A 26089-nucleotide genomic window follows, 5' to 3' on the forward strand; every position below is an offset into this window, starting at 1 on the left:
CGAATCGCTGCAACGAAATTGCGGAATACTTCCATGGAAAAATTCAGGATATTTATAACATGTTCCCTGGTTCTCCATGTCCTAGTGACCTTTCAGCCATAAGTGAGCCATTCGACCACATCAAGCACACATTGGAGAAATTTCCAATACTGGACCTGGATACTTTGTCAGGAATTTTCGATCAAATAAAGTCGGGTTCCCCTCTTGATCCAGCTCCTCCCCATCTGCTGTGCAGAGTGAAAGAGGTTGTGCTTCCTTTTATCCTGGATGTTATAAATCTTTATATCACCACTGGTCAAGTTCCACCCTCTTGGAAACATGCCATAACCAAGGCATTATTGAAAAAACCAAGCCTAAACCCTGACGTCTTGAGAAACTATTGTCCTATTTCCTTTCTGCCCATGGTCTGTAAAATCCTGAAGAAATATGTTAATTCGATTCTTTCCGGCTTTTTAGAAACTCATAGTCTACTGCAACACTCTCAGACTAGGTTCCGTCCTCAACATGGAACTGAAACCGCATATTAAACGATTTATTCAGAATTTTACAACAATGAATTATTGTTTAATTAATGTAATTGATTTTAGATTGTTTTTAATGTCTTTCTTTACCTTTGTCTTTAAAGCAAAGCAAATGTGGCAAGATAAATGATCAATGTAAAGGCAATTTTTTGTAATTTCTCTTTTGTAACCCACCAGAAATAAGCTGGCGACTCACAAGTTTGGAAAACCTTCCTCTAGATGGGTGCAGCTGCACTCCCCAGTGCAGTAAAATACAGGTCTTGGCTGTTGCCTGGGCATATCCAGCAATCTATTTCAGTGTGTTGAAAGGTCTGGCACATCCATCAGATCATGTAAAATGGCTAGATGCATCAAAGCATGTATGGATGAACCAACCAACATTTGTTACCACACCTCAGCACAATATCTTTGGAGGTTGAGGTAGTGCCATAGCATATGCATCAGGTCACAGTGCGGATGTGGAGTGGTAGGGTAGCCCTGTTCTCTGAAGTTTTGGGCAGAGTGGGGCACAACATCAATTGCGAAAGAACTTGTAGCATGAGAATATGAGCTTGCATTCTCTGAGGGGCCGATGATGGGTGGTGAGTAGTGCAGGCCATTCGTCAAGGGTATAGTTTCAGTTCAGCAAACGTTGCCACAAAAGACGTGTGGGCTGTTCAGTTGCCTTAGAGCGAACCTATGATCAATATGAAGGTTGCATATACTTGTGACCTGAACGATCCCGATTTTCTCGGATATAGCTTTATGCAAGTCAGTAATTATTTTAGATGAGAACAGGTAACATCCTGAACAGGTAGCTCGTATGTAGTGCTAGAGTCAACTTAATCACCTAAATTCTCTCCCAAAAGAGTGCCCTAGATGTGACCAGTGGGCGACATCATTGTGTGTGCAGGACATATGTTGAGTTTATTCTTCACAATATTTTCTAAACCTTTGTTCATCAAAACATAGCAAAGAACAGGTAAGGTACCTAAGCTGACCACTGTTTGATGTTCTTCATGGATAGTGCATCATAATTACTCAAATTAATCTTATATCCAAAAAACTGGTAGAAGAAATGGACTATGGGCATTACGGCTGGCAATTATGTATCCATATTAGTAATGGTGAATGTGTGATCTGCATACAGTAAACATTTGACTTGTCCTTCGGCCAGAGGTTTCCAGAGGGTACCAGCACCAAAAGAAACAGTAAGGGATGGGAAAAAGGCTGTGGAAGCCAACCAAAGCGGTTAACTGGGGCCAAAGCTTTGTTACAGGGCCATCTGACCTTAGATATGAAGTCACTCCGGAGTCTGGCCCTTTCTAGCATCCAAATTAAATTCCTACTGACAATATACTGGAGGTAACAGGACGTGTGGTTGGCCCCTAAAGACGTCCTTGGGGGCCAACTATCCTTCCTGTTACCTCCAGTTGGTCCCTGTAAGTCCATATAAGCAGTGCATTCCAGTGTCACGAGTTATAGTTAGCTCAGCTAACTCGTAACTGCTGAATTTTAATGGTGTTGTACAAGTGAAACCTTAGTCTAACTATAAAGTCCCTGTAATCTTTGCTTTTGTCAGTGAATTTCTAAGTTCTTTTTTTTTTTGTCAAACATATTTTTATTGAAATTTGACATAGTACCTCATTTGATATTACCATCACGTTTACCACACAGATGACATTACAGAAATGTATAGGACTGAGACTGTGTAGAGCTACACATTACCAGAGATTGTCCTCGACCCAATCTTAATGTAGTGCATAAGTAGGGGGTACAGTTTCTAATGGTGCTGGGTTTAGGGCAAATCCCTGTGTCCTGTACAATGCAACAAACAAAGTAAAAAAAAAGTGTCCCATTGTCCTTCGTGATGGTTCGCCCTTGAGTCCTTCTAGTCAGAAGGTGTTGTACAGAGAGTACTACAGTACGTATTGGAACCGCTCCCAACTGTGGAGCATTGAACATAAGGTAAGTAACCAACCCTCTACCATTCCCCTCCCCCTCCCCAATATGGTGGCGGCACATAAAAAAACATGTTCTTCAATTTATTTTGATAGGCTGCACTTCATATCTGAAAGAGGTGTAGAGCTCTGAAAGAGGAAGGGCAGACAGCAGATGGTAGACCACGGGAAAGAAAGGTGACCAGGGGGCCCCATTTAAATTCGAAGTTCTTAAAATGATCCCTGAAGATGTCCGACATTCGTTCCAGACTAGGCAGTTTCATAACCTAGAATGCCAGAGGGAGATTGCCGGAGCTTCTCCTTTTCCAGGCGGCCGCCAATGTGAACTTCGCCACCCCTATACAGAGCCACATGATAGCTTTATCAGCCCGGGTCTGGTGTTCCAAGGAAGGGTCACGAAGTCCCAGAAGAACCTCTGCCATAGTAGTTGGGACAGGGTATCCCAGCATATCTTTAATGTGTACAAGTATTTCTTCCCAGAAAGGCCGTATATGTGGGCAGTCCCACCAGATATGCTGGAAGTCCCCCAATAGCCCGTAACCCCTCCAGAAAATATCAGACGAATTAGGGAAGATCTGTCTAAGCTTGGAGGGATGGAGGTACCAGTCCATCATGGTCTTAAGGTGTGCTTCCCTGAGGTCTATGAAGTGGTTGAACTTCATGATGTCAGATGATGAATGGGACCATTCATCATCCGAGATGTCTCGCTGTAGGATTCCTTCCCACATGGACATGTAGCGTGGGAAAGCGTATTGGTAAGGCGAAACTTATATATAAAGGAAATCGCGCCTTTTATAGAGGTAGCCTTAGTGAGAAAAGATTCAAATTTTGTGAGGGGACGAGTAGCCGTCTCCCAGACTTGTGGTGTAAGAGCCCAGTGCAGTAATTGGTTATAGCGATATTGTTTTGTGTTCTCTAGGCCATAATCCCTTTTGCGTTGTCAAAAGTAAGGGGGTCAAAATTATGGAAGAGGTGTCTTAGGGCTAGACATCCTCCCTCCGTCCAAGCATCAAATGGACCCGCCTGTAAACCCGGGGGGAATGCAGGATTAAAATGAAGCGGTGTGAAAGGAGAGGGAAAAGAGGTCCATCTCTCGTCACCAGCCACTCAGTGCCATACCTTAAGGGTTGTGCGTGTAGGAGTGTTGATGTAGGTGTTCTTGGGTCTGTCTTGTTTAGGGCGCTAGATCAGGTCTCATATAGTCCGTCCGGTCACACTACGATCCATATGTAACCAGTGTTTGTTAGATTCACTCTTCGACCATTCGATCAGAACGTGTAATTGGGCGGCTTTATAGTATGAATGGAAATCCGGGAGTCCGACCCCACCCTCCGCTCTAGAGCAACGAAGTATCGAAAAGGAGAAGCGAGCCCGCCTCCCCTGCCAGATGAAGTTCAAAATCATGGCCTTAACGCGCCGAAAGAAGTCCCTCTCCAATTCTATGGGCAGAGCTTGGAATAAGTAGAGGAGCTTGGGGAAAAGTGTCATCTTTATGGCGTGGATTTGACTCAACCAGGTCAGAAAGAGGCCTTCCATTTATTGAGTTCTGCTTGGATATGCGTGAGTATGGGGGCAAGTTAGCGGCATAGAGTCCTTCCACTCTTGGTGTGATCTGGACACCCAAGTATTGTATAGAGGAAGTGATCCATTGGAGGGAGTCCTTCCACTCTAGGTGTGATCTGGACACCCAAGTATTGTATAGAGGAAGTGATCCATTGGAGGGGCGTGAGAGGTTGGAGCCTGCGGAGTTCCGCTGGAGGGAGTGTGAGGTTGATGATGTATGACTAGCCTAGATTTATTTTAAAGCCCGCTACTGCTTCAAACTGAACTAGCTCCGACTGTAGGGGTGGGAGGGACGTGGCTGGATCCGCGAGTGTTAACAGGACATCATCAGCGAAAAGGGAGATTTTGTGTTGTTCCCCCGTGAAAGGTATCCCCGGTATTGCTGGGTTTGCTCTAATTGCTGCTGCTAGGGGCTCGATACTAAGGGCAAAAAGTAGGGGAGAGAGGGGGCACCCCTCTCTGGTACCTCTGGAGTGGAAGAAGGAGGACGAATGCTCACCATTGACCATCACCTTAGTGTGGGGTTGGAGATAATTAGCCAGAATCATAGTGAGGAAGTTGGGTGCAAAGCAGAAGGCCATGAGGGTATGGAAAAGGAACTCCAGTCCACCCTGTCGAAAGCTTTTTCCGTGTCCAACCCCACTAAGACCGCGGGAATCCGACGTCTGTTGGCCTTCTCAATTAAGTGTACAATTCGGCGGGTGTTATCGTGTGTTTGGCGACCCTTAATAAATCCCGATTGATCTGGGTGTATGAGCTCGGGCATGAGATCATTCAGCCGTTTAGCTAAAATGGAGGAGTATAGTTTCGCATCGAGATTGAGCAAAGCGATAGGCCTGTAGGAGGCGCAAGCATGGGGGTCCTTCCCCGGTTTGGGTATAACAGTGATCATTGCTTCCGATAGGGAACTGGTGGTTGAATCCTCCTCCGCCATCTTATTAAAGAGCCGTGTAAGATGCGGGGTAATATCGGGGGCAAAAGGTTTGTAAAATAGGGCGGTATATCCGTCCAGACCTGGGGTTTTATGAAGCTTGAGAGCCTTAATAGCAGAGGTAACGTCTTCGGAGGTGATGGGGGCGGAAAGTAGCTCATTCCATTCTGGGGAGACCTGCGGGAGATGAAGGGAGTGGAGGTAATCCCGTTGGGCGTCGGGATCTAAGTGGTCCCCAGTGTAGAGGGTTTTGTAAAAGGAACCGAAGATCTCCACTTTTTCCTCGTCGGTATGGATGAGGTCCCCATGTGAGCCCCGGATACCGCCTATGTACTCCCTTTTTCGTTTATCCTTGAGCTGTCTAGCTAGGTGTTTGCCAATCTTATTGCTCTGAGAGTAGAATAATTGACGTAGTGTGAATTCCGCCCTGTTGTCGTATGTGACTCGAAGTTTACCCCTAAGCGCTGTCAGATTGCAGAGGGTTTATCTTATGGGGTTCAGTTTATGAGCTTGTTCGGTGGTGGTCAGTTCTGTCTCCAACAGTTCTCTTTCTTTGGTGCGTTGCGAATTTAATGCGGAATTAAGGGAAATGCACTTCCCCCGAAAGACCGCCTTAAAGGCGTCCAAGGTGATCAATTCCGACGTGTCTTCCGACTTGTTAATGTCAAAGTGAATTCTTTGACATTAACAAGTCGGAAGATAGTTTCCCTTAGTTTAATGCAGGATTCCTTATCCCGCGTAAGCGCAGTCAGGAAGTACCACCTGGGAAAAGCAGAGGAGTTTACTCTCCAGGACATAGAGACTGCAAGAAGACTGTGATCTGATATGGAGAGAGGGAATATTTTGGCTTCTTGTAGGGCGCCCATGAGCGACTGGCTGATAAAGATGTAATCGAGACGTGAATATGTACGATGGACATGTGAGTAGAATGTGTAGTCTCGAGAGTTGGGATATAAAGTGTGCCATGTATCTAAAAGGCCCATGTCGTGAAGTTGTTGTCGAATGTCCGGGGAGAAGAAACCCGTATCTGAGCGTTGCAGGCGAGTGCTATTCAAGTATTTTTGCCAAGTTAAGTTGAAATCGCTCATGAGTACCAGCGGCCCTTCCATAAAGTCCAATAGTTTCCCCAGAAGAGTGTGCATGAAGATCGTCTGGCCAGTATTGGGGGCATATACCGCTACGAAGGTGCAAACTTTCCCCATTAAGTGACCCTTTACAATAATCCAGTGGCCATCTTAGTCGCGTAGTACATCCAGTGGTAGGAATTTTGTGGAGGAACTAAATAAGAGTGCCACCCCTCTGTGTTTTGTTTGTGCTGAGGATCTATAACTCAGTGGGTAGTGTTTGTGTCGGAACCTTGTGTCCTCAGACCTAGCTAGATGCGTTTCCTGCAGGGCAACTACATGTAGGTGATGATCAATGATGTGCTTCCATACCTTTTGACGTTTCTGAGGGGAGTTGAGGCCTTTAACGTTCCAGGTACCAATGGTAATTGTCATAGTGTCAGGAGATAGAACAACATCTCATTGAAAACCCCACCAGGCCTGACGTGACCCGTGCCATCAATTGTCCCCAAGGGCTAGCACACCCCCCTCTAGTGAAGTGAAATATTACTGTTTGATCTGTAAACCTATCCATACAAGGTGTTAAAAAGCCGCCACCATGACTCACCCAACCCCTCCCATCAAACCCTAGAAAAAGAAAGAAACAAAATTCGAACCTTGAATCCAATACAAAAAAACATTATCAGGTCCCTGCTAGGGGTAATAAAACGCCCCAGGAATACGGGGAGGCGGCAGGTCCGAGGTCCCCGTCTGCGCCCATCCCGGAGCAGTGCAAATAGGGTTAACAGAGAAGCGTCTTTGAGGTGCTAATAAGTTGTCGCAAAGACAAGCCCCCACCTGTTACGGCTAAGACCTGTTCACATGCCTCAACACCAGCAACACCATAGTGTTCCTTGAGAAAGAGGAACTAGGCAGTATACACATATGGAACATATAACAAAGCAAACCTGACGTCAACAAGGGAGGAGCACAGTGTGTCCGGTCACTATCACGATGCAGGGTGCTGCATACCCTGCACGGCAGACAATAACATGAGTTCAGGGAGGGTAAGGCAGCCAGTAGGAGTGATGTACTGCCACCCTCCCCCATCGAGTCCAAGCAGTGCCCAGTTCAGCATCTGGTGGTCATGGTATTGCTAGATTCAGTTCCAACGAGGTACAGAAATGTTACAGTTCCATGAAGCACTCGTCAAGGGTTCATTTGCGGTCTCTGCGCGAGCCTGCAGACTACGCAGACGCATTCGGCGCGGCCCTGTGAAGTTCACTGGTCTTGTCCTGGGCGGAACCTTTGTCTTCTGTGGAGAGACCAAGAAGATCCAAACCTTCCTGCAGGTCAGAGTTATGGTGCTGTCTATTATGAAATTCAAAACTAAGTCCAAACGGATAAGTCCATCGATATCTGATCTTATCATCTCGTAGTTTGGCAGTGATTGGTCTGAAAACTGCCTTTGTGCTAGAGTGGCTGGCGCTAGGTCCTGGTAGATCGTACATGTGCGATTTTGTAATTAGATGGATCCTTTCGACCTAGCCGCTATGAGGACTGCCTCTTTGACCTTGAAGGAGTGGAATTTCACTAGGATGTCTCGGGCCTTCTCTTTTCGCCAGTTTGCAAACTTCCCACTCGGTGGACCCGTTCAAGTTTTATTTTGAGGGTTTGGGGACTCAAGATTTCTGCTAAGAGCCCCTCTAGGAAGGCCCCCAGTTCAGGCCCCTCTGCGCCCTCCTCCAGGTCCTTAATGCGTATGTTCTCCCTCCGAGCCCTATTCTCAAGGTCTTCTGTCTTGAGTTGCGATTGAAGTAACTGGTCACGGAGAGATCGAACATCATCTCGGAGTTCCGTTGTAAGTTTTTCTTGATCTTGGTGATGTGCCTCCAAGTCTAGCACTCGGATGCCTACAGAATCCACGTCTTGTTGGAGGGAAGTTGGCTTTTCGGTCAAATCCGTCTTCAGCTGCTCCATGGTTGATTTAATGTCCTGGCCAAGATCTTTACGCAGCTCCATCTTAAAGTCTTTGAACATGGCCAGGAGATCCGCCTTCGTGAGAGCCATAGTGGCTGCTTCGTCGTATGCGCGTAGCACCGGGCGCTTGTCTGAGTCCATGAAGAAGTCAGAGACCCTGGTGGTTGCTCTGGTCGTCCCCTTCTTGGGCGGCATGCGGACCAACTCTAAGGGGCCACCCGTCGTTGCGCTGAAGGTGGCCACAGAGTCCGCATAGCAATGTGGGCAGCCACTATCCTCATCATCCACAGGTCCCGGCGAGGGTGGGCAGAAGCAGACATAGGCCCTTCACTAGGAGAGGGAGGGTGCCATTTTGCGACCATCTGCAAGCATAAATGCCGTCCACCATGCGGCAGAGAGGGGCGCGATGCGTAGGGCTATCTGCCACCTGACCAGGTGGGTGCCACCAGATCGTGGGCCCTCTAAGTGATGTTTGGCTATAGCTGAGCACGGATTTTGGAGTCCGGTGAGGAGTCGGCGTCACCGATGTCACTGACGGCCGCCATCTTAGAGTCAGGTAGGCGGGCCGCGGCGCAGTGCAGCCTGAAAAGCGCCTCGGGGGGAAAGCAGCGAGGGCACCCCGGCAGTCGCAATGGGTCCCAGCCTCACCTCTGGCGATGGTAGCGTGATTGAAGGTCAGGGTCCCCAAGTGACATCTCCCACGGGTACCAGCAGGATTCGTCGGTCAGATCAGCATATCATTTTGCCGCACGACCACAAGATTCCTCCAAGGCCGAACCAGGAACGATCCTGCGTGGAATAGGGCAGATGAGGGCTCCCCAATAGTGCGCTACATCTTCCGCTGCGTGTAGGAGCCGAGCTCAGCCCACAGAACCCCGGGGGACCGCCAATATCAGCTCCGGAACAGCGCGCGGACCCGGAGCCGAGACGGGTTGCGTCCGCTCGGCCATCTAGCCCGGCCACGCCTTCTCTAAGTTCTTTTTAATCTCATTTCCACACTATAACGTCCCTGTAACCTTTGCTTTTTTTCAGTGAATTTCTAAGGTTTTTTAAATGCTAAATCTTAACTATAACATCCCTGTAATCTTTGGGTTTTACACATATATATGTGTGTAAAAACTATTAATACTAAAAACACTTAAGACGTACCTGTACTTACCATTATAACTTTTATAGCGAATATGCCTTTACCATTCATGTCTTCACAACGAAATTCATTGTAATGGCATGCGTGATAAAGGCATATTTGTTAATGTCACATGCATGGTAAAGCCTGTGTAACAAAGGCATGTGGGGTTCGGGATTCATTGTATAGGCAGTTTCCCAGTTGGAGCTGCATGGCACCACCTGGCAGCTCTGAAATACCATTGTTAGGAACATATTTTCCAGACAAGTCTGGAGCCTGGGGAGATAATTCATAAGGTGAGAAATCTGCTGGTACGGTATATAACCTCTAGAAATATAAGTTCCAGTGCAGTGACTCATTTTTATGAGTGTCTTGATTATATTTGTTTCCCAGTATTCTCAAAGGCTCAGTATTTTTTGTGGCTTAGTAGCAGCTGTGGCTTTCTGTTCTCAGTAGAGTAGTACTAAAGATTCAGCATCTTAAGTTGCTTCATTTTTCAATACTTAAATTGGTTGCTCAGTATCATTACTTGCTCACTGTAATGCTAATCAGAGTGTCACTGATATTAGTGACTTAGTATATGTAAGGACCAATCATTCATTCTGTGGGAGTCTCTGCTCCCATTCTATTGTACCTTCCTTTTCAAAAGCGGTGGTAGCCTATGAGAATGGTCAAACACCAGTATCAGTTGACTAGACAGTTTGAAATGTTTTCAACTCCGCTTTTTAAAATGTCTGTTCTGCATAGTCTCTATTTTTGTTCAACTAGCTGAATTATCTTAAGATATAACTCAGAGTCTAGTTCAACTAAGACATTCTAGCTACACTCCTAGTTAATTGAGTGATGATGAATGTCAAAGATTAAAACAGTAGTTAACCCTGATGTGTGCGATGGAATGAGTTTATGCGACATACATGTAGGTCTAGATATTTTTGTAATATTTGATTGTTTGCTATTTTTTTCTAGATGGCTACACAACGGATGATATTGAATTTTATTGGAATGGTGGAGACAATGCGGTTACAGGAGTAGAAAGGATTGAGCTCCCTCAGTTCTCCATAGTGGAATACAAGCGGGTATCTAGGAATGTTGTCTTTGCCACAGGTAACGTTTCTGTGACACCATTTGTGTGATGTCTAAACACTACATTTAATTTTGAGCGTGTTGCTGTAAAAGTAAAACACAAGGAATGTATTCCTGTAAAATACTGGACCCCAGACAGCACAATTATATATTTATTACTTTGAGAAGTGGAAAATAAACAGCCGCATTTGTATAGAAATGTAATTATGTTTTCATCAAAGTATTATATAACTGTATCTATAGTTCACTTGTCTGAATTTTGTGCGTTTTTTTCTCATTATGAAGAATGCATGCTTTAGCTCCTATTTTATGGAACAATAAAAGTGATTGAACAAACACTAATATATGTTTGAGAACATAAAGCTACATAAGTGTGTTGATGACATAAGGTTTCCATATCATGGTAACTTCATTGTTAATCATAAACACTGTGTTGTCCCACCCATATGCAGGATCCTGGAGCATCTTTCCAGAGATAAATCCATAAAAAAAATATTTTTCAGTGTTTTTATATGCCATACAATGCACTACATTGACAGAACATTACTTTTTCCATTTAAAAATAATACAATATGAACAAGACCATTAGTACAAAAACGAAGTAGAAGAGAGTACAATTATTTAATCCTGCTTGAGAGAAAAAAGTAGGGAAGACAACAGAAAACTTTGCTAGAATGGATTGGCGGCAGATTCCTGATGCTGAATTAGACCCTATAGTTTTAAGGTAGCTAGCGGTTCCAGTATGCCATTTTGTCCTCCATAGGAAGTTACTTCAGTTTCAGATTGAAAGTCCTGTGAACGGCATCCATAAGGACTCATACTTGTGCATTATCAGCATCACTGGCAGGAACATATTACTATTATTCAATGTCATTTGAAGATAGAAGAGATTTCCAGTAGTTTCTGACTGGACATGTGTTACTTTTAAATTTCATGACATCTCCCCTGAGGAAATGATTGCATGTTTGTGAAGTTCAGAAACAATCTGCTGCTAGCAGCCTCCCATAAATCCAACTCATGCCACCAATTTTAACAGCACTAATCTCTAAGGAAGCACTAAAAGAAAAAAATTGGCTACTTCTAATTGAGACTTCTAACTGCAGATTCCTCACCTTAGAATATGCTCCTGGCATCAAACTGGACATAGAAAATCGTGAGCAGTTCCTGTGTATGTGCTTCGATATGTGGTGTCATTCGGCTCCCCTTCTGCATAATCTGCGTCGGAAGTGATGTCGCTCTTCCTATATAGGTACCACTCTGGCACAGTGACATCAATTCCTTTCTGACCATGGCATATCTGGGGAGCAACCTATGACATTTTTTGGCCAAATTTTTCAGACTTTTTCTTTGGAATTTGGAACTTTGCTCCTAGTGTGCATAGGGTATTATGTCCCCTGATAACCACCCAGGATTGTCACAGGTAAATATCTGTGCCTGACCCCCACCTGCTTTGTCTCTGGAGCCTGGGTTCCAGACACGACCCCAAGGCCTGCATCGATTGCAAGTCAATACACCTGAAGACTATTCACCAGCGGGTGATAAAGCTCCTGGCAGCACGGCAGAAGAAGGCTCTGGGCCATTTCTGTGGATGAACTCGGGGCTGCTCCCGAAACCATTTCTGTGGATGGTAGTCTTCCCAATTCAAGACAACCTTGTCAAAGTCCGGTAAGTCATAAAAGCAAGAAGTCGAAGCACTCTTTGACTTCACCTTCTCGACATTGTTCCCCGCTCTCCTCCTGTGGAGCCTGCATCACCCTGCTCTGAGCTACCCTGAGTTTCTCGATGTCAGAGTGATTCCCACCCAACTTTAAAAATTTGAGGATGCCATGCACACTATCTTTGGGCCACCGACTTACTCTGGAATGCCTTTGGGCCCTGCCAAAGTGTGAGGTGCCTCCACTGAATATCTGATGGCGGATACACCCTCAACGCCAGCTAGGATCGCTAGATCTGCCCCCCACTGGATCCTGACTACTACAGGTACTTCCACCTACCTGGGCTCCATCATTCCCAGCCCCATCCCGGGCACCTTTGGATTACTTGACGATTATCATCTCTGACCTGGCACCGCTTGACATTAGTGGTGTCCCGGCCTCAATATCCCTGGATTTGCCCACTGACCCCTACCTTCCTGAAGGAGGTGATGAGTAGGAGGTATGTGGTCTCTTGGATGACCCAGATGATAGCTGATATGAGGAGCTGTGTGATGCCAGTGGCCTTGATACCTCCTCAGAGACTGGCATGGTTTTCTCTCCCAGCCAGGTTTTGGTGAAGGCTGCACCCTTTGAATCCGTGATCTGCAGAGCGGCAGATGTCCTCGAGCTCCAGCTGACAGTCGTCAAGGTCAAGACAAATGTCTTGATGGAGGTGCTTCAACCTGGAGCGTGCTTATCTGAACCAATGCTCCGCTTTAATGAAGTTCTCACTGTCATTCTACTGAGAGTGTGGGCAAAACCCTGCACAGCCCCCTGTGCACCGTATGATTGCACATCAGCACCCTCTAGCTTTCCTTTCTCGGCACCCCTCCGCTGAGAACCTGGTGGTGCAGGCCTCAGCAGCAAAGTTACACCCACGTTCGTTCCCTACCACACCATTGTATAGAGAATCCAAGATGCTGGACACCTTTGGAAAGCACGTTTTTTCTTCTACCAGCCACGCCCTAAGATCAGTGAACACGGTATGCCTCTTGGGCAGTCATTCACATGAATAGTGAGATTCAGTTGCGCAGCTGCTGCCCATGTTACCCAACGAAGCACGTGCTATACTCTACCTAGCTCTGGTGGACGGCAGCAATGCAGCGAAGTTCGCTACCCTGCGTTGACTGCATGGATAGAGCCATAGCTTCTGCGGTGGCGCTGCATCACCATGTCCCGTTAAGGTTCATTGGGTTCTCGGGGAATGTACAATATAAATTGATTGACCTGCCCTTTGATGACTCCTGTCTATTTGGTGATAAGGCTGATGCAGTGCTCGAGCACTTTTGCGATAGGATGGTTAATGACAGATCCCTTGGCCTTTCCCCACTCAATCTGTGTGCAACAGCAGTCCTTTAACCAATACTGCGGATGTGGAAGGGGAATCTTTGGGCCGTTGCAGTTCCAGCCATAACCATTCCAGATACCTGCCTTCCCTTTTGATAACGGGGTCGCAGAGCTTAAAAAGGATGCTTGAGCCAGTCTCAGCGTGCTGTCTAGTCTCTCAGCTGTCTGTCTGCTGCAGCCTAAAAACACCTTCAGTGGGTCCTCCCTCCAGCCCAGCCAGCCTGTTGTCAGCAGACTCGGGTACCACCTGCCCCAATGATTGGCGATTAGATCCCACAAGTGCTTCAGATCATCCGAAAGGGGTTTGCTCTACCATTTTTGGGAACACCTCTAGCCCTCCCACCAATCCAAGAATGGCTGATGCAGTATCATCTCTTCTTGCTTTGTCAGGAAGTGCAGGCTCTTTTGGACACAGTAGACATCGAAATGGTGCACACACAAGAAGAAGGGTGTGGTGCTGAAGAAGGACGGAGGCTTCTGTCCTATACTAAAACTTCACCCTTGCAACCACTTCCTAAATGAAGAGAAATTCAAGATGCTCTAATTGGCACAGGTCCTGTTGATCTTGTAGACTGGATGATAGCGCTGGATTTGCAGGATGCATATTTCCATAGGCCCGTCCTCCCAGCTCACAGGTGTTACCTGCGCTTCATGGTGGGTTATTAGAATATTCAGTTTGCTGTGCACCCCTTTGGCCTCACCAGTTCCCCTTGGGTGTTTCTGAAAGTGATGTTGGTGGTTGCAGCTCATCTGTGGAGATTAAGGGTGCCACTTTACCTATCCCTCGGCAACTGGCTGTTGAAGGCGTGCTCGCCCAATATAGTCATCACCCACCTCAAGACTATGACAGAACTTCTGCTTTTGATGGAGTTCACTATCAGCATGCCAAAGTTACACCCGACTCCCTCTCAGATGCTCCCTTTCATCTGAGCCATTCTGGACACAGTGCAGTCCCAGGCTTATCCTCCAGAGTGGCGAGTTTGAGATATGATTCCGATGTTTCTGCTTTTATCCTTGATTTCACTGAGGCTGACTCTGAAGGTGCTGGATCTCATAGTCTCCTACATCCTGCTAGTAAAGCATGCCCATTGACATATGCAGGCTCTGCAGATGGACCTGAAGACTAAGTGGGTGCAGCATCAGAAAAATCTCTCCGACCTTGTTCACCCAGAGTTCAAAGGTGTGACAGATTTGTAACTACTGGGTTGTCGCGGCCATCAAGGACATTTGGAGATAAGAGGACTCTGGTCTCCAGCAGAGTCCTAGCTCTTCATCAGTCTTCTGGAGATGGTAATTTGCTAGCCATTGAAGGCCATCCTTCCATCTGTCAAAGGAAGGCTATTTCTAGTGTTTACTTACAACACCACTGCAATGTACTATTGCAACAAACAGGGTGGGGTGAGGTTGGGGACCTTGTGACAGGAGACTCTTCACCTCTGGACTTGGCGGTATTTTCCTGTTCATACAACACTTGGGGGTAACTTGCGTATCACGAATGGTGTCTACAGCTGGAAGTGATGCAAGATCTCTTTTGGAGACTGGGGAGAACCTTCTATGCTTTGGAGGTCCCAAATGGGTTCTCACTCAGAGACTAATTTTGTCTCAAATGGAATTTGGGGCTCCTGAATGCCTGTCCACCGATACCACACCTGCTCCGAATTTTCAAGAAGATCAGGATTAACCAGGTGTATGTTATCTAAGTGGAACTCCAGAGCATGAGAACAAGTCCTCCAGTCAGGCTCGCCCTTCGGGAGGATCCCCTGTTACAACAACAGAGCATGGTCCTGTGCCTGAACCTGTGCATGCTCCACCTTCATGTATGGAGAATCAGTTGTTACAGTTGAAGGTTTTCTATCTTCTCTCCAATGTTTATGATCTTGGCAGCCTAAGATTGTCTACGCCTGCCTTTGGGATAGGTTTGTGGCTTGGTGTTTCTCACACCATGTGGACCTCTTTCAAAACCTCCTGCTCAGGTTTTGTTGTTCTTTCTTTAGCCCGCCAATGCCTTGCTATGGGCACTTTTAAAAGACATTTTCAGCATTCTTGACTTTCATGTGGCTGCTGGACCAACACACTATATTTAAGTCACCCGTTATAACTCTATTTTTGAAAGTTTTGTAAGATTTGTTTGCACCTACTCTCTTTGTGATGCCTCAATTGAATCTCAACTTGGTCCTTACTTTGCTCATGTGTTGATCATTTCAGCCTCTGCAAAGCTGCCTTCTGATGCTTTTGATTCTGAAAACAGTGTTCCTGGTGGCCATTACTTTGACCAGAAGGATCGTGAACTTCAGGCTCTGTCAGTCCAGCCTCCATACAGCAACTTCTTCCTGGATATACTGGTTCCTTGGATACTTGCCTCATTTCTTCCAAAGGTGGTGACTCCATTTTACATTGGCCAGATCATTGCTCTGCTTGCATTCTATGCTTTGCCTCATCTTTCAAAGGAGGAGGCGAGACTCCACTGTATAGACCCCAAAGGATATCATTATATACTGGCCTCACCAAAGATCACCAGATCTGTTCTTCATTGAGTTCATTGGAGCACAGAAGGGCAGCGCTGTGAAGAAACAAACCATTTCCAGATGAATAATACTCTGTATAAAAATCTGCTGCTCACTGGCGAAGAAGCAGTTCCCTGAGGGCTTGTGGGTGCAGGCTTTTTTGGGTGCCAAGTCTGCCACTACTGCATTAGCACGTGGGGTACCTCTCCTGGACACCTGCCAAGCTGCCATGTGGACATCACTCTACGTGTTCACAAAGCACTACTGCATGTACGGTCAGGTCTGTCGTGATGGTCATGTTGCCCATTCGGTCCTCCGGAGATTTTTGGTCTAAGCCAGTTCACAGTCCCACCTCCAGGAACGTATGGCTTGTGTAGTAATTCTAAGGTGAGGAATCTGCGGTTTGAAATCTTCATCAGAAGAACATTTTACTCAGTAACACATTTTCCATTAGAGACTCTATCTAAATGCAGATGCCTCACTGACTGCCCCATCCTCCCCTTTCTGCGAAGTGGACTTTTCCCCCAAAAAGATCCCTTCAGGTACTGCACATTGGTCAAAACAGTTACATTGGTTTGTACGTGGTTCTGCGTTTTTGGCACAGAACTAGTCATGAGACAAACTGATGTGCTGGTGCACAAAGGTACTGCTCAAGATTTTCTTGATTCAGTCTGACGCCTATGGAATATTCTAAAGTAAGAAATCTGTGGGTAAATAGAGTCTCTACCAGAAAAGGCATTACTGAAGTGAAGTAATTTGTTCTTCTCTTCTTGTTAGACTATAAAGGAAGTAGGGTTGGTGGACCAGGAAGAGAAAAATAATAGGGGGATGGAATATATAAAAGAAGAGAATCCCACACCACATCGATGCAACCCACTTCACTATAATTTATGCCCCACATTGTACATATATGTCACTAAGGCACAAAATAGTCACTGAATCCCAAGAGGAAAGATGTTTATCGGAAGATTTCAGGACCTCTAGTCTGATCTTCCCACCTCTTTATAAATTGGAAACTTTCACTATCATGAAACTCCTTCAGTGTAGCTGGTTTCCACACCATAGCTGGAATATTCATAGCAAGCAAGCTCCTTGGAATCTTCACCAGTTTATGCCATTTCTTCAAGTCATCCTGCCTATGTCAGTGAATAAAAGTATCCTTCTTTTCTTGTATGTCCCTGTTTCAAAATCAAAGCCATCTTCATGACCGGTTCATGGCACTTAGAGTCAGATAGCACTCCCATGATTGTGCTGCTTATGGGGTGGTCCACTGATCTGTTTCTCAAGAGAAATATGTATGCATTCTTTACCAAGGGAGGGCAGGTGTAGGTGGTCCTAAAACAGAGTCCAATGGGTCTGTGTGATGTCAACATCTGACTCTGGTAGAGTGAGCCCCAACTTGAAGGTTGGCTGCCCTCCTAGTATTGGCCATCCCCCATTACCTCCCCTCTAAGATCAGCAAATTTGCTGATATTCCACCACTTCCTGGAGCACTCCCACCACCTTCTTCGTTTGTGCCTCCACAGCTGCCACTGCTTGCTCCACCCCCTGAGTCAGCATTAGACCTTATACACCTTGGACTCCATTGCCACCATGGATTTTTCTAACCCCTCAAGTTTTTCACTAAAATGTTGGAAAAACTGGTCAATGTCTCCAACGATTATCTGCAAGGCAAGTTTCGCCATCCAAACCCATCAGGTTTTCATCCCTGTCACAACATGGAACCGCCAGTTCTGTAGTTAGATCTTTGAAAAAACGTGGCTCCAATTTTCCTCAACTTATCCACCGCTTTTGATACTGTACAGCATACCATCCTTTTACACAATTTCTCCACTTTGGGTATGGGTATGGGTGGTATTGTTTGGGACTGGATTAAGTCCTTTCTGGAATCTAGAGGCCAATCAGTCTTCCTTGCTCCTTTCACCTATGAAGCCAAAGCAGTCATTCACGGTGTCCCCCAAGGCTCTTCGTTAAGTCCCACCCTTGTTAATGTTTTCATGTTTCCTCTGGCCTCGGTAGGTGAGCCTTTTGGTTGTGAAATCTTTCATATGTTGATGATATTCCGATGCTCTTTACATTTGAGCGACTCCCTACCTCAATTGAATCTTCCTTCAAGGATCTTTCGGAAGTATGTAACGAGTCTGATTATTTATTTTCTTTCAGTTTAAGTACAGAACAAACATACGCAGCCAATGCGCTTCGCTCAAACATGGGTTACTTCAGGGCTGCAAACATGTTAAAAGAAACATACACAAATAAGTTGACTGAAGGAGTTTTGAAGGAAAAACATAAACAAACAAACTGTACAATACAATACAAGTTCAAGTTAATAGAAGAGAGAAGGACTTGGCTTAAAACTCTCAAACTACCCACAATAAAAACAGAGAAAAACAATCACAAGACCTCCAGTGGGAATAGAACCTCACAACGTATTAATAATTCTAAAGGCCTTAGCAAACAATATTTATGCAGTATCCTTGATTATAGATGATTTATATTGTCAAACACAAAAGTATTGGACAGGGTCAGCACTTTTTACTGTCTATGTGTGAATTCGAGGGAAAAATGCGAAACGCGAGGACAAAGCAAGAAATGAAAAGAAAGGAAAAGCGAGAGAGCAAAAAAATTATTTTGGAAAGGAGGTATAACAACATGAAAAAACAAGCAGCAAGAGGGAAAGTTAAAGTCATATTAAACTTCACGTAAGCAGAGAAAGAAGTGCAATAGATATGTTCCAAATGTCCCAAGTATATAAATACTCTCATAATCGAGCACCATCGTATGTCATAATAATATGCATTAGAACGAGCCTTTAACAAATTGATTCTTATAACGGTAGTAATGCAGTTGGTAAGTGACAACGTCCTACCGGAGTCCTACATAGATCGTTCCACACTGGTAAAAAATGGAAGACAAACTCAGTGTGACTTTGTTCGTTCTTCGATAATTTCCTTGTAGTATAAGCTTTGTGCGTGCTGTATAGAGAACCAAATTCAAGACCAAGTTCATGACCCTGTCTATTGCGAATGTTCTGCCCTTCACACCAGTAAGGCACCCAGTGAAATAAATACCTAGTTAGATACAAATAGATATTCGAAAAATCTGCGAAGCTTGGTGATTCTGTAAGTCACGGTTCACACAAAGTAGTCTTTAGTTTGGGAAAGGTAATTCCGGAAGGGAGAGAAACGAGGGAACCATTATTAGTTTTTAATGTTATAAAAACGTCTCCACCCCTCCAAGGGTTTGTTTAATCCATGACCATTTGGCAGCTGGCCATTTTAGGAGGGTAATATCGTTGCTCATACTACACCTGTGTTTACATTATGTGGTGCAGTGACTGAGATTTCCTAGCTTCCATTATTACTTCCGTTTGATTATAGGACTACTAGCACACCTACACATATTATCTTGGAGAAACAAAAAATGTGTTTTAATGACAATAGAAAGGAATTGGCCAGATTTCGGTTCAATCCCAGAAATATGGCATGTAACACAATGCCCAGTGTGGGTACCTCTAAAGAAGTTCTATAAACAAAATGGTCGAGGCATGCGTGCTGTAGATATACATGCTTACTCCTGCCATTTAATGTTGGGTCCAGATGTTTGCAAGTTGTTTTTCTCTGAAGAAGTCTTTCTCTTCCAGGGGATCCTCATCAAAGTCATAAGCACATGAATATTCCCGCCCATTCTTGGGGAACCCGGAAACACTGGCGACGGAGGGGCATGTCTCAACGTTGAATGCCGTACTGAAGTCGGTGATGGAGACTTATCTCTTGACATTGTGCGAGCCCTCACCAACGGAGAACGACTCCTCGATCCGATCGTCACAGGGTTGACGACGGCGGAGGATCCAACGTACCTGTAGTCTTCTTCGACGACCGGTGTTCTCTCGACGGCGAGCCCGCCATCGATAGTCTTTTTGTCAACGTTTTCGCTGCCGGTGGAGGTATTTTTGGCACTGAGCCAGACACCGATAGAGAGCAGATTGGAACCTTACTTCTGGATGAAGATCTGGCTCTCTCCTTTCTCTTCTTCACCGGAGACCTGCCTCTTGAAGGTGTTTTTCCTTTCTCAGCCAGCCCATAGAGGCAAATCCTCTCCCTGTCTTTCAGAGTTCGCTTGGACAAGGACTGACAATGCTGGCAAGTCTTGGGAGTATGATCACCAGGAAGGCAAAGGATACAGACAGGATGGGAGTCCGTTTTAGCCTTCTTTTGCCACAGCAAAGGCAAGAGTAAAAAAGAGAGGGCATTTTTGAGTGACAAAATATGCTCAACTCTCTCAAAAAAAGTAGGAACCTACTTCAACAGTCGTTGAAGTAATACTTTTTTGACAAAAAACAGGAAATCATTTCTGACAGAAATCAGAAAAAACAGAGAGCTGAAGTTACCAGGGTCCTGACAGAAGGAGCCGGAAAGAACAACTGACCTAGCTGTCACCCCTGAGGCATGATGGGAAGCTAGGGGTCATGGCTGCCTTAAAGGCACAGTTCTATTCTATGTGTTTCTACACACTAATGTTTTCTGCAATGCAGCCTATGGGTTGGCAATGTTTTCATTTCTCTTTGCAGGATTATGGTTTCTATTGTGCATTAAAGCAGTTTTTAAATGTGTTTTCTTTCTCCCTGCTTTCTTTGAATTGTATATATGTGCAAAGGAAATTCTTACAACATTGCCCAGCCCTTACTGTATGGAAGGATTCATTGTGTTATATATATATATATATATATATATATATATATATATATATCTATATATATATATATATATATTATATATATGTGTGTGTATGTATATATATGTATGTATTATCTACTGGTGGTCGCCAGTAGATAGTTATAGTTAGGACCATTTCCATAGGAAATCCGCAACATTCTATTCCCAATAAGTCTGGCGCCGATTGACGAATCTTCGCGAAAATTTCCAAACTTTTGGCCAGCTTCGCTCCGCTCCTACCCTGAAAGTTTCGCGGTGACTCGTCAAGCGGGGGCTGAGACAAAAGGGGGGTGCCAAAACGTGTTTTCCCCATGCAATTTCCCATAGGATCTGTTGTTGTTGTTGCAGATACAGCCCAAACTACTGAACGGAATTACACCAAATTTGGCAAAGAGGTAGTCCTCAGTTCAGACTCGTGCCTTTTGCTTAAATGGTGTAAATCCGTTCAGTAGTTCCTGAGAAAATTACAGTTAAAAGTACATATATATCTATGGCTGGGGAGGATCCGCGGACCCTCCCCGCACCCAGCGCGCACCCTGCCGTGCACGAGCTGAATGCTAATTGGCTGTCAACACTCCAGATCAGGAAGTGTTGGCAGCCATCTTGTGCCTCGGTAGAACCGAGGCACAAGAATCCCAAAAAAAACATTGCAAAACGCGAAAAGGGGGCAGGGTAGAAACACCCTGACCCCCTAGGCCTGCTCAGGGGATCCCACAAGGACCCCCAAGGCCCCAAAAAAAAATATTTTTTAAATAAAATCGCGGGATGCGCGTAGGGTCCGCGCATCCCGCTGAGGAAAAAAAAAACGAAGCGCGGGCCCCCCAGCCCCGGGGACCACAACCCCCGGGGCTTTAACTTAAGTGGGAGGGGGGGCGCGCGGCACCCCTCCTGGAGCCTTGTCGTGGCCCTGGGGACCGCCACCCCCCCAGGGCCGGCTCCTGCAGTGTCCCGGGGTGCCCACCCCCGGGACACTGCTGTTTGCAATGGCATGCAGCCACTTATACACCTACACACAGACACATACAGACATTCACACAGCTTAGTCACTAGTCCGCAGTAAGATACATTTAATGACTCACTTATAGAGTCAGTTACGCACCTAGAAAATCATCCATTCACACACTTGTACACCCACTCATTCTTCCACAGGCCTTTCACTATAAATATATTAAATTTATTTTTAAACTTTACAGATAAACACAGTAACTGGATGACGTCATCAGTGATGTCATCAGTGATGTCATTTGAGATGTCATCAGTGATGTCATGAGTGATGTCACTGACCATGTCATGAGTGATGTAATATGTGACGTCATCAGCAGTGTATTGCGGGGGCGCGAGTTATAGTTAGCTGAACTAACTATAACAAGGGAATTTCTAGGGTTTTGTACGAGTGAAATGTCCAGCTAACTATAACACCCCTGAAACCTATGGTTTTTTCACGGATATACATATATATATGTATGTTATGTATGTATTTAGAGCTACATATGTTTTCCACATATATGTTTTTTATATGTTTCCGGGGTCCCTGCGCATGGTCGGGAATTTTCATATGCTTATGACTTTGATGAGGATACCCCTGGAAGAGAACTAGGATTACAGGTAAGTGACTTATCCTTCCTAATCACAAGGTAAGGTGATTCCTTCTTTTGGTGATAATGAGCATGGGCATCGACTCCATTGTTATATTGTCTTTTTTCACCATCGGGTTCGGACATGAATCGCTGCACTCTGGTTTCGAAACCGTCCTTCGGGTTCCCCTCGATGCGCAATCCAATGTACCCTCGAAGGTATTGTTATCATACGTGATTCCCTCTCTCCGCATATCCATTTGATCGGTAAAGCCTCTCATCTTCGATCGAATACATCAAGGAGGCCTTCTCACCTAGCCGCTTCGGTCCGTTCTTCTGCAGATGGAACGCACTCTGTTTCAATTCTGTCCTCGGTGCCGCGCCAAATACCCTCGCACGGATCTACACCCAGTCTGCAACTTGTGCCTCTCACTGGAGCAAAAGGAAGTCAGCCCTGATTGCTGTCACTGACAACATTAGGCAATCCCTGGACAGCGAACAATCAGTACTACTTGTGCTGCTTGACCTCTCAGCCGCATTCAACGCGTTCTCCCATCAGATCTTGCTCAGTAGACTGAAGGAAATTGGACTCCGAGGATGGGTGTTTCAGTGGATGGTGAGCTTTCTCTACCTCCACTCCCAGACTATCAACCTAGGCCCTTTTTGATCAAAGACCATGGAACTGACCAAGGGAGTACCCCAGGGCTCTTGTCTCAGCACCACTTTGTTTAATATTTATGTTGCTCCCCTGGCAGACCTACTCAGGACATTAGATTTTACTCCTATCTCATATGCTGATGATACTCAGATTTTGTTCTCGTTTGACAAAACCACCCCTAAGGCCCAGTCCACCTTCTCAGAAGGTATGATAGCCATAGACAGCTGGATGAGGAGCAATTTCCTTCACCTTCAAGCAGGGAAGACCGAGATTATGCTGTTTGGAGATGCACCACTGCTGTGGTCACTAGATTGGTGGCCGGTGGATCTAGGCGATCCCCCCGAGCCTAAGATCCTAGTCAAGAACCTTGGCATACGCCTATACCAGGCATTGACCATGAAAGAGCACACTGCCAACACTGCTGGCTCCTGGTTTCATGTTTTTGGACTATTACGGCGAGTTTTCTCCAGTATTGAATCTTTCATAGTTTCACATGCTTGTATCTTCCCCGTCGCCATGGTAGGAGTCTCACAGTTTGGAAATAAATAGCAGTAAAAGAAAAAACTGCATAGATACCATAGATAAGCATAGACAAAGAGAAGTGTGGCTCAATGGTTAGAGCGGCAGACCCTGATGCAGAGGTCTGGCCCGGGACCAGGGTTCAATTCCCCGCCTCGGTGGGTCTTGGGCTCAAAATTCCACGGACCTGACAATTCTCGCCTCGGTGCCTATTCCAATCATGGAGTCCCACTCTGGGCAATAGCTTGCTTAATCTCCACAACGGCCCCCCACAACGCTAAGGATGCCTGGCCTCCACCTTGGGGGTGCTCAGGAGTGGACACCTCACATGGAAAGCCAGGATGGGTTCCACAGCGGTATTCGTACAAGCGCCTTGAGACCCTTGCGGGTGAGTAGTGCGCTATACAAGTATCAATTTACATTTACTTTGGTAGCCCAGTACCATCATTATGTGGACCAAATGCCAGCCAATGAGACGCCAGCCCTGAGATCACAATCCCCGGCAGAGCCATCATACCTCAGATTTCCAATTGTGTGAGAAGGAGTCTCCCTGAGCTTTGCTCAGTTTGTTTCCTTGAGTGAACTTTTGACCTGTCTTTCACAGCATTTCCTTCTGGAACTGAGGTATTGTCTTTCATCAGTTTACTTCAAAATGTCTGAAAGCTCTAAGAAGAGGCTGTTCCGACCGTGTAGATCTTGTGGGAAGGCCAGGCTCTTCTTGAGGACCCCCACAAAGATTGTTTATACTGCCTCCATCCCAAGCACATCCCTAATGAGTGCAAACATTGTAGAACATTTTCGGCAAAGATACTTAAAGATAGAGAGTCACGTTTGTTGTTGTGGCTCCAAAAGAAAAAAGGCCACTTCAGTATCTGGCTCTGAGGATGATTCTAAGGCTCACTCCTCTTCAAAACGCAAAGGGGAGCCTTCTGAGGCAAAATCTGATTTGAAAAAAGAAAAAGTCAGTAAATCTAAGGACAAGGAGTCCTCTTCCTCATCAGTGCCTCATACTCCTCTCAAAAAGTCCTCAGAGACGAGGGATCTGTCGTCGGATCCGTCGACGAAGATAAGAGTGTCCACGACTATTACGACTACGAAGGCGTCGACGATGGCAGTGTCGTCGTAGACGACAGCCTCCTCGACGGCGATTACTAAGACGACACCGTCGACGGTTGGGCCGTTGACGACACTGTCGACAACTATTCTTTTGACACCATCGTCGATTTCGTAGACAGGCGCTCCGTCGACGGCAACTTTAAAATCACAAATATCAAGATCGCTGGCGACGATCTCTATTAAGAGGTTGCCACCGTCAACGGGCTCGTCGACGGAGAGAACAGGCAATTCAGAATTTACTTCCGGGACAAAAACTTCTCTGCTTCCTCCGTCAAATCTTCTTGAGATGCAGGAGTCTGAAGAGGTAAGCCCATATGGAGTCGCCAAAAACAGTCCCTCCCAGCTGAAAATTAGGAGTCAGGACACAGACGAGGAGGAATATCAAGAAGTGCAGGAGGGTTTCTCTTTTAAAGATCGCCCTCTATCCAGTTCAAAAAGATACAAATCTTTTCCACAATCCTACGACTAGGAGGAGGAAGAGGATAACGTCCCTAGTGTCAGAGAAGAGTCTGTGTCCATGCCACTTTCACTAGTATCGGATATCAGGCACATGATCACCGATTACTATAGTCGCTTCCCTGAATCTAATGCCTCTTCCTTGGACACTTCAAGTAAGCCGCAACCTGTCATGCAGGCTCCGATTGTGCAACCTCTGCCTCCAGTGCAAAAGGTGCGCACTCCAAAGGTCATTACCAGCAGGGATGACTTAGTTGACAGTGAGGTTGAAGACCAACCTGAGGAAGGAGAACTGGTTCAGGACGATCCTGTGGGCGACAAATGGGACCAATACATTATCCCATCTTCTCCATCACCCTCTCCGGCGACCTCTCCACCAGAGGACATCATGGGATTCCACAAGCTCATGGAAAAAGCTTCTAAGAGGTTCGATCTTCCCCTTCCGGTTAAGGAAACTGATTGTTTCCTATATAGTTTCAAAGAATCTTCTAAAAAATCAATAAGAACAATCCCCATGGTAAATTATATATGGGAGGAAGGATTGAAAACTATGAGGAACCCAGCCTCCGTCGCAGTCTCGGTACCCAGAATAGAAAAGAAGTATTGGGCTCCCGAATCATCTCCGGCATGCCTTATTGGTCATCCCCGACCAGAATCTGTGGTGATGCAGGCAGCACAAAGAGGATCGAAAAATCCATCGGCTACATGTACAGCTCCTCCTGACAAAGAAGGGAGAAAACTGGATGGAGCAGGCAAACGCTTTGCAGTCATGGCAGCAGCGTCTATTAAAGCATCGAATGCACCCGCCATAATAAGCAGCTTCAACAGGCAAATGTGGTCGGATATAGCTCCTCTATTATCGCATCTGCCGTAGGACAAGAAGGAAGAGGCTACACTAATTCTACAGGACGGGGCTAGAGCAGCCTCAGAATCCATAGACATAGCCATGGGTATATCAGCAGTGGCTTTCAGACAAATGGCAGGAGCCGTAGCGCTTCGCAGGCAGGGATGGCTAAGAGCTATTCTTTCAGGCTGGAAGTGCAGACCAAGAGAGTCGACATGCCCTTCGACGGAGAAAATGTATTCGGCAACCACGTTGACGATGCCCTGCAGGGTATTTAAAAGACATAGATACGGTGAGGGCGTTAGGTTCTCTGCAGCAGAACAGATTTCAGTCCTTTCATGGCAGAGGATCAAGAGGACACTATCAGCAGAGATCTTCCTATCAATCTAATAGGTACCAATCGTACCATCATAAAGGGTACCAACAGTTTTCAAACACTCAGCAACTTCGATCCTCAAATATTTCTTATCAACAA

The 26089-nt window shown here is 45.8% G+C and overlaps 1 protein-coding gene across 2 annotated transcripts in view; it reads left to right on the plus strand.

Annotated features, from left to right (window-relative positions):
* Window positions 1–26089, plus strand: part of GABRB3 (gamma-aminobutyric acid type A receptor subunit beta3) — a 1060293-nt gene that overhangs the window by 840392 nt on the left and 193812 nt on the right. For both annotated transcript variants that reach the window (XM_085622874.1, XM_085622875.1), the window contains one exon: window positions 10071–10208. In XM_085622874.1, the coding sequence (XP_085479000.1) occupies window positions 10071–10208 (138 nt within the window). The remainder of the gene's footprint in view (window positions 1–10070; window positions 10209–26089) is intronic.

Source organism: Triturus cristatus, chromosome 8 (assembly GCF_964204655.1).
Source record: "Triturus cristatus chromosome 8, aTriCri1.1, whole genome shotgun sequence".
Taxonomy (NCBI): domain Eukaryota; kingdom Metazoa; phylum Chordata; class Amphibia; order Caudata; family Salamandridae; genus Triturus; species Triturus cristatus.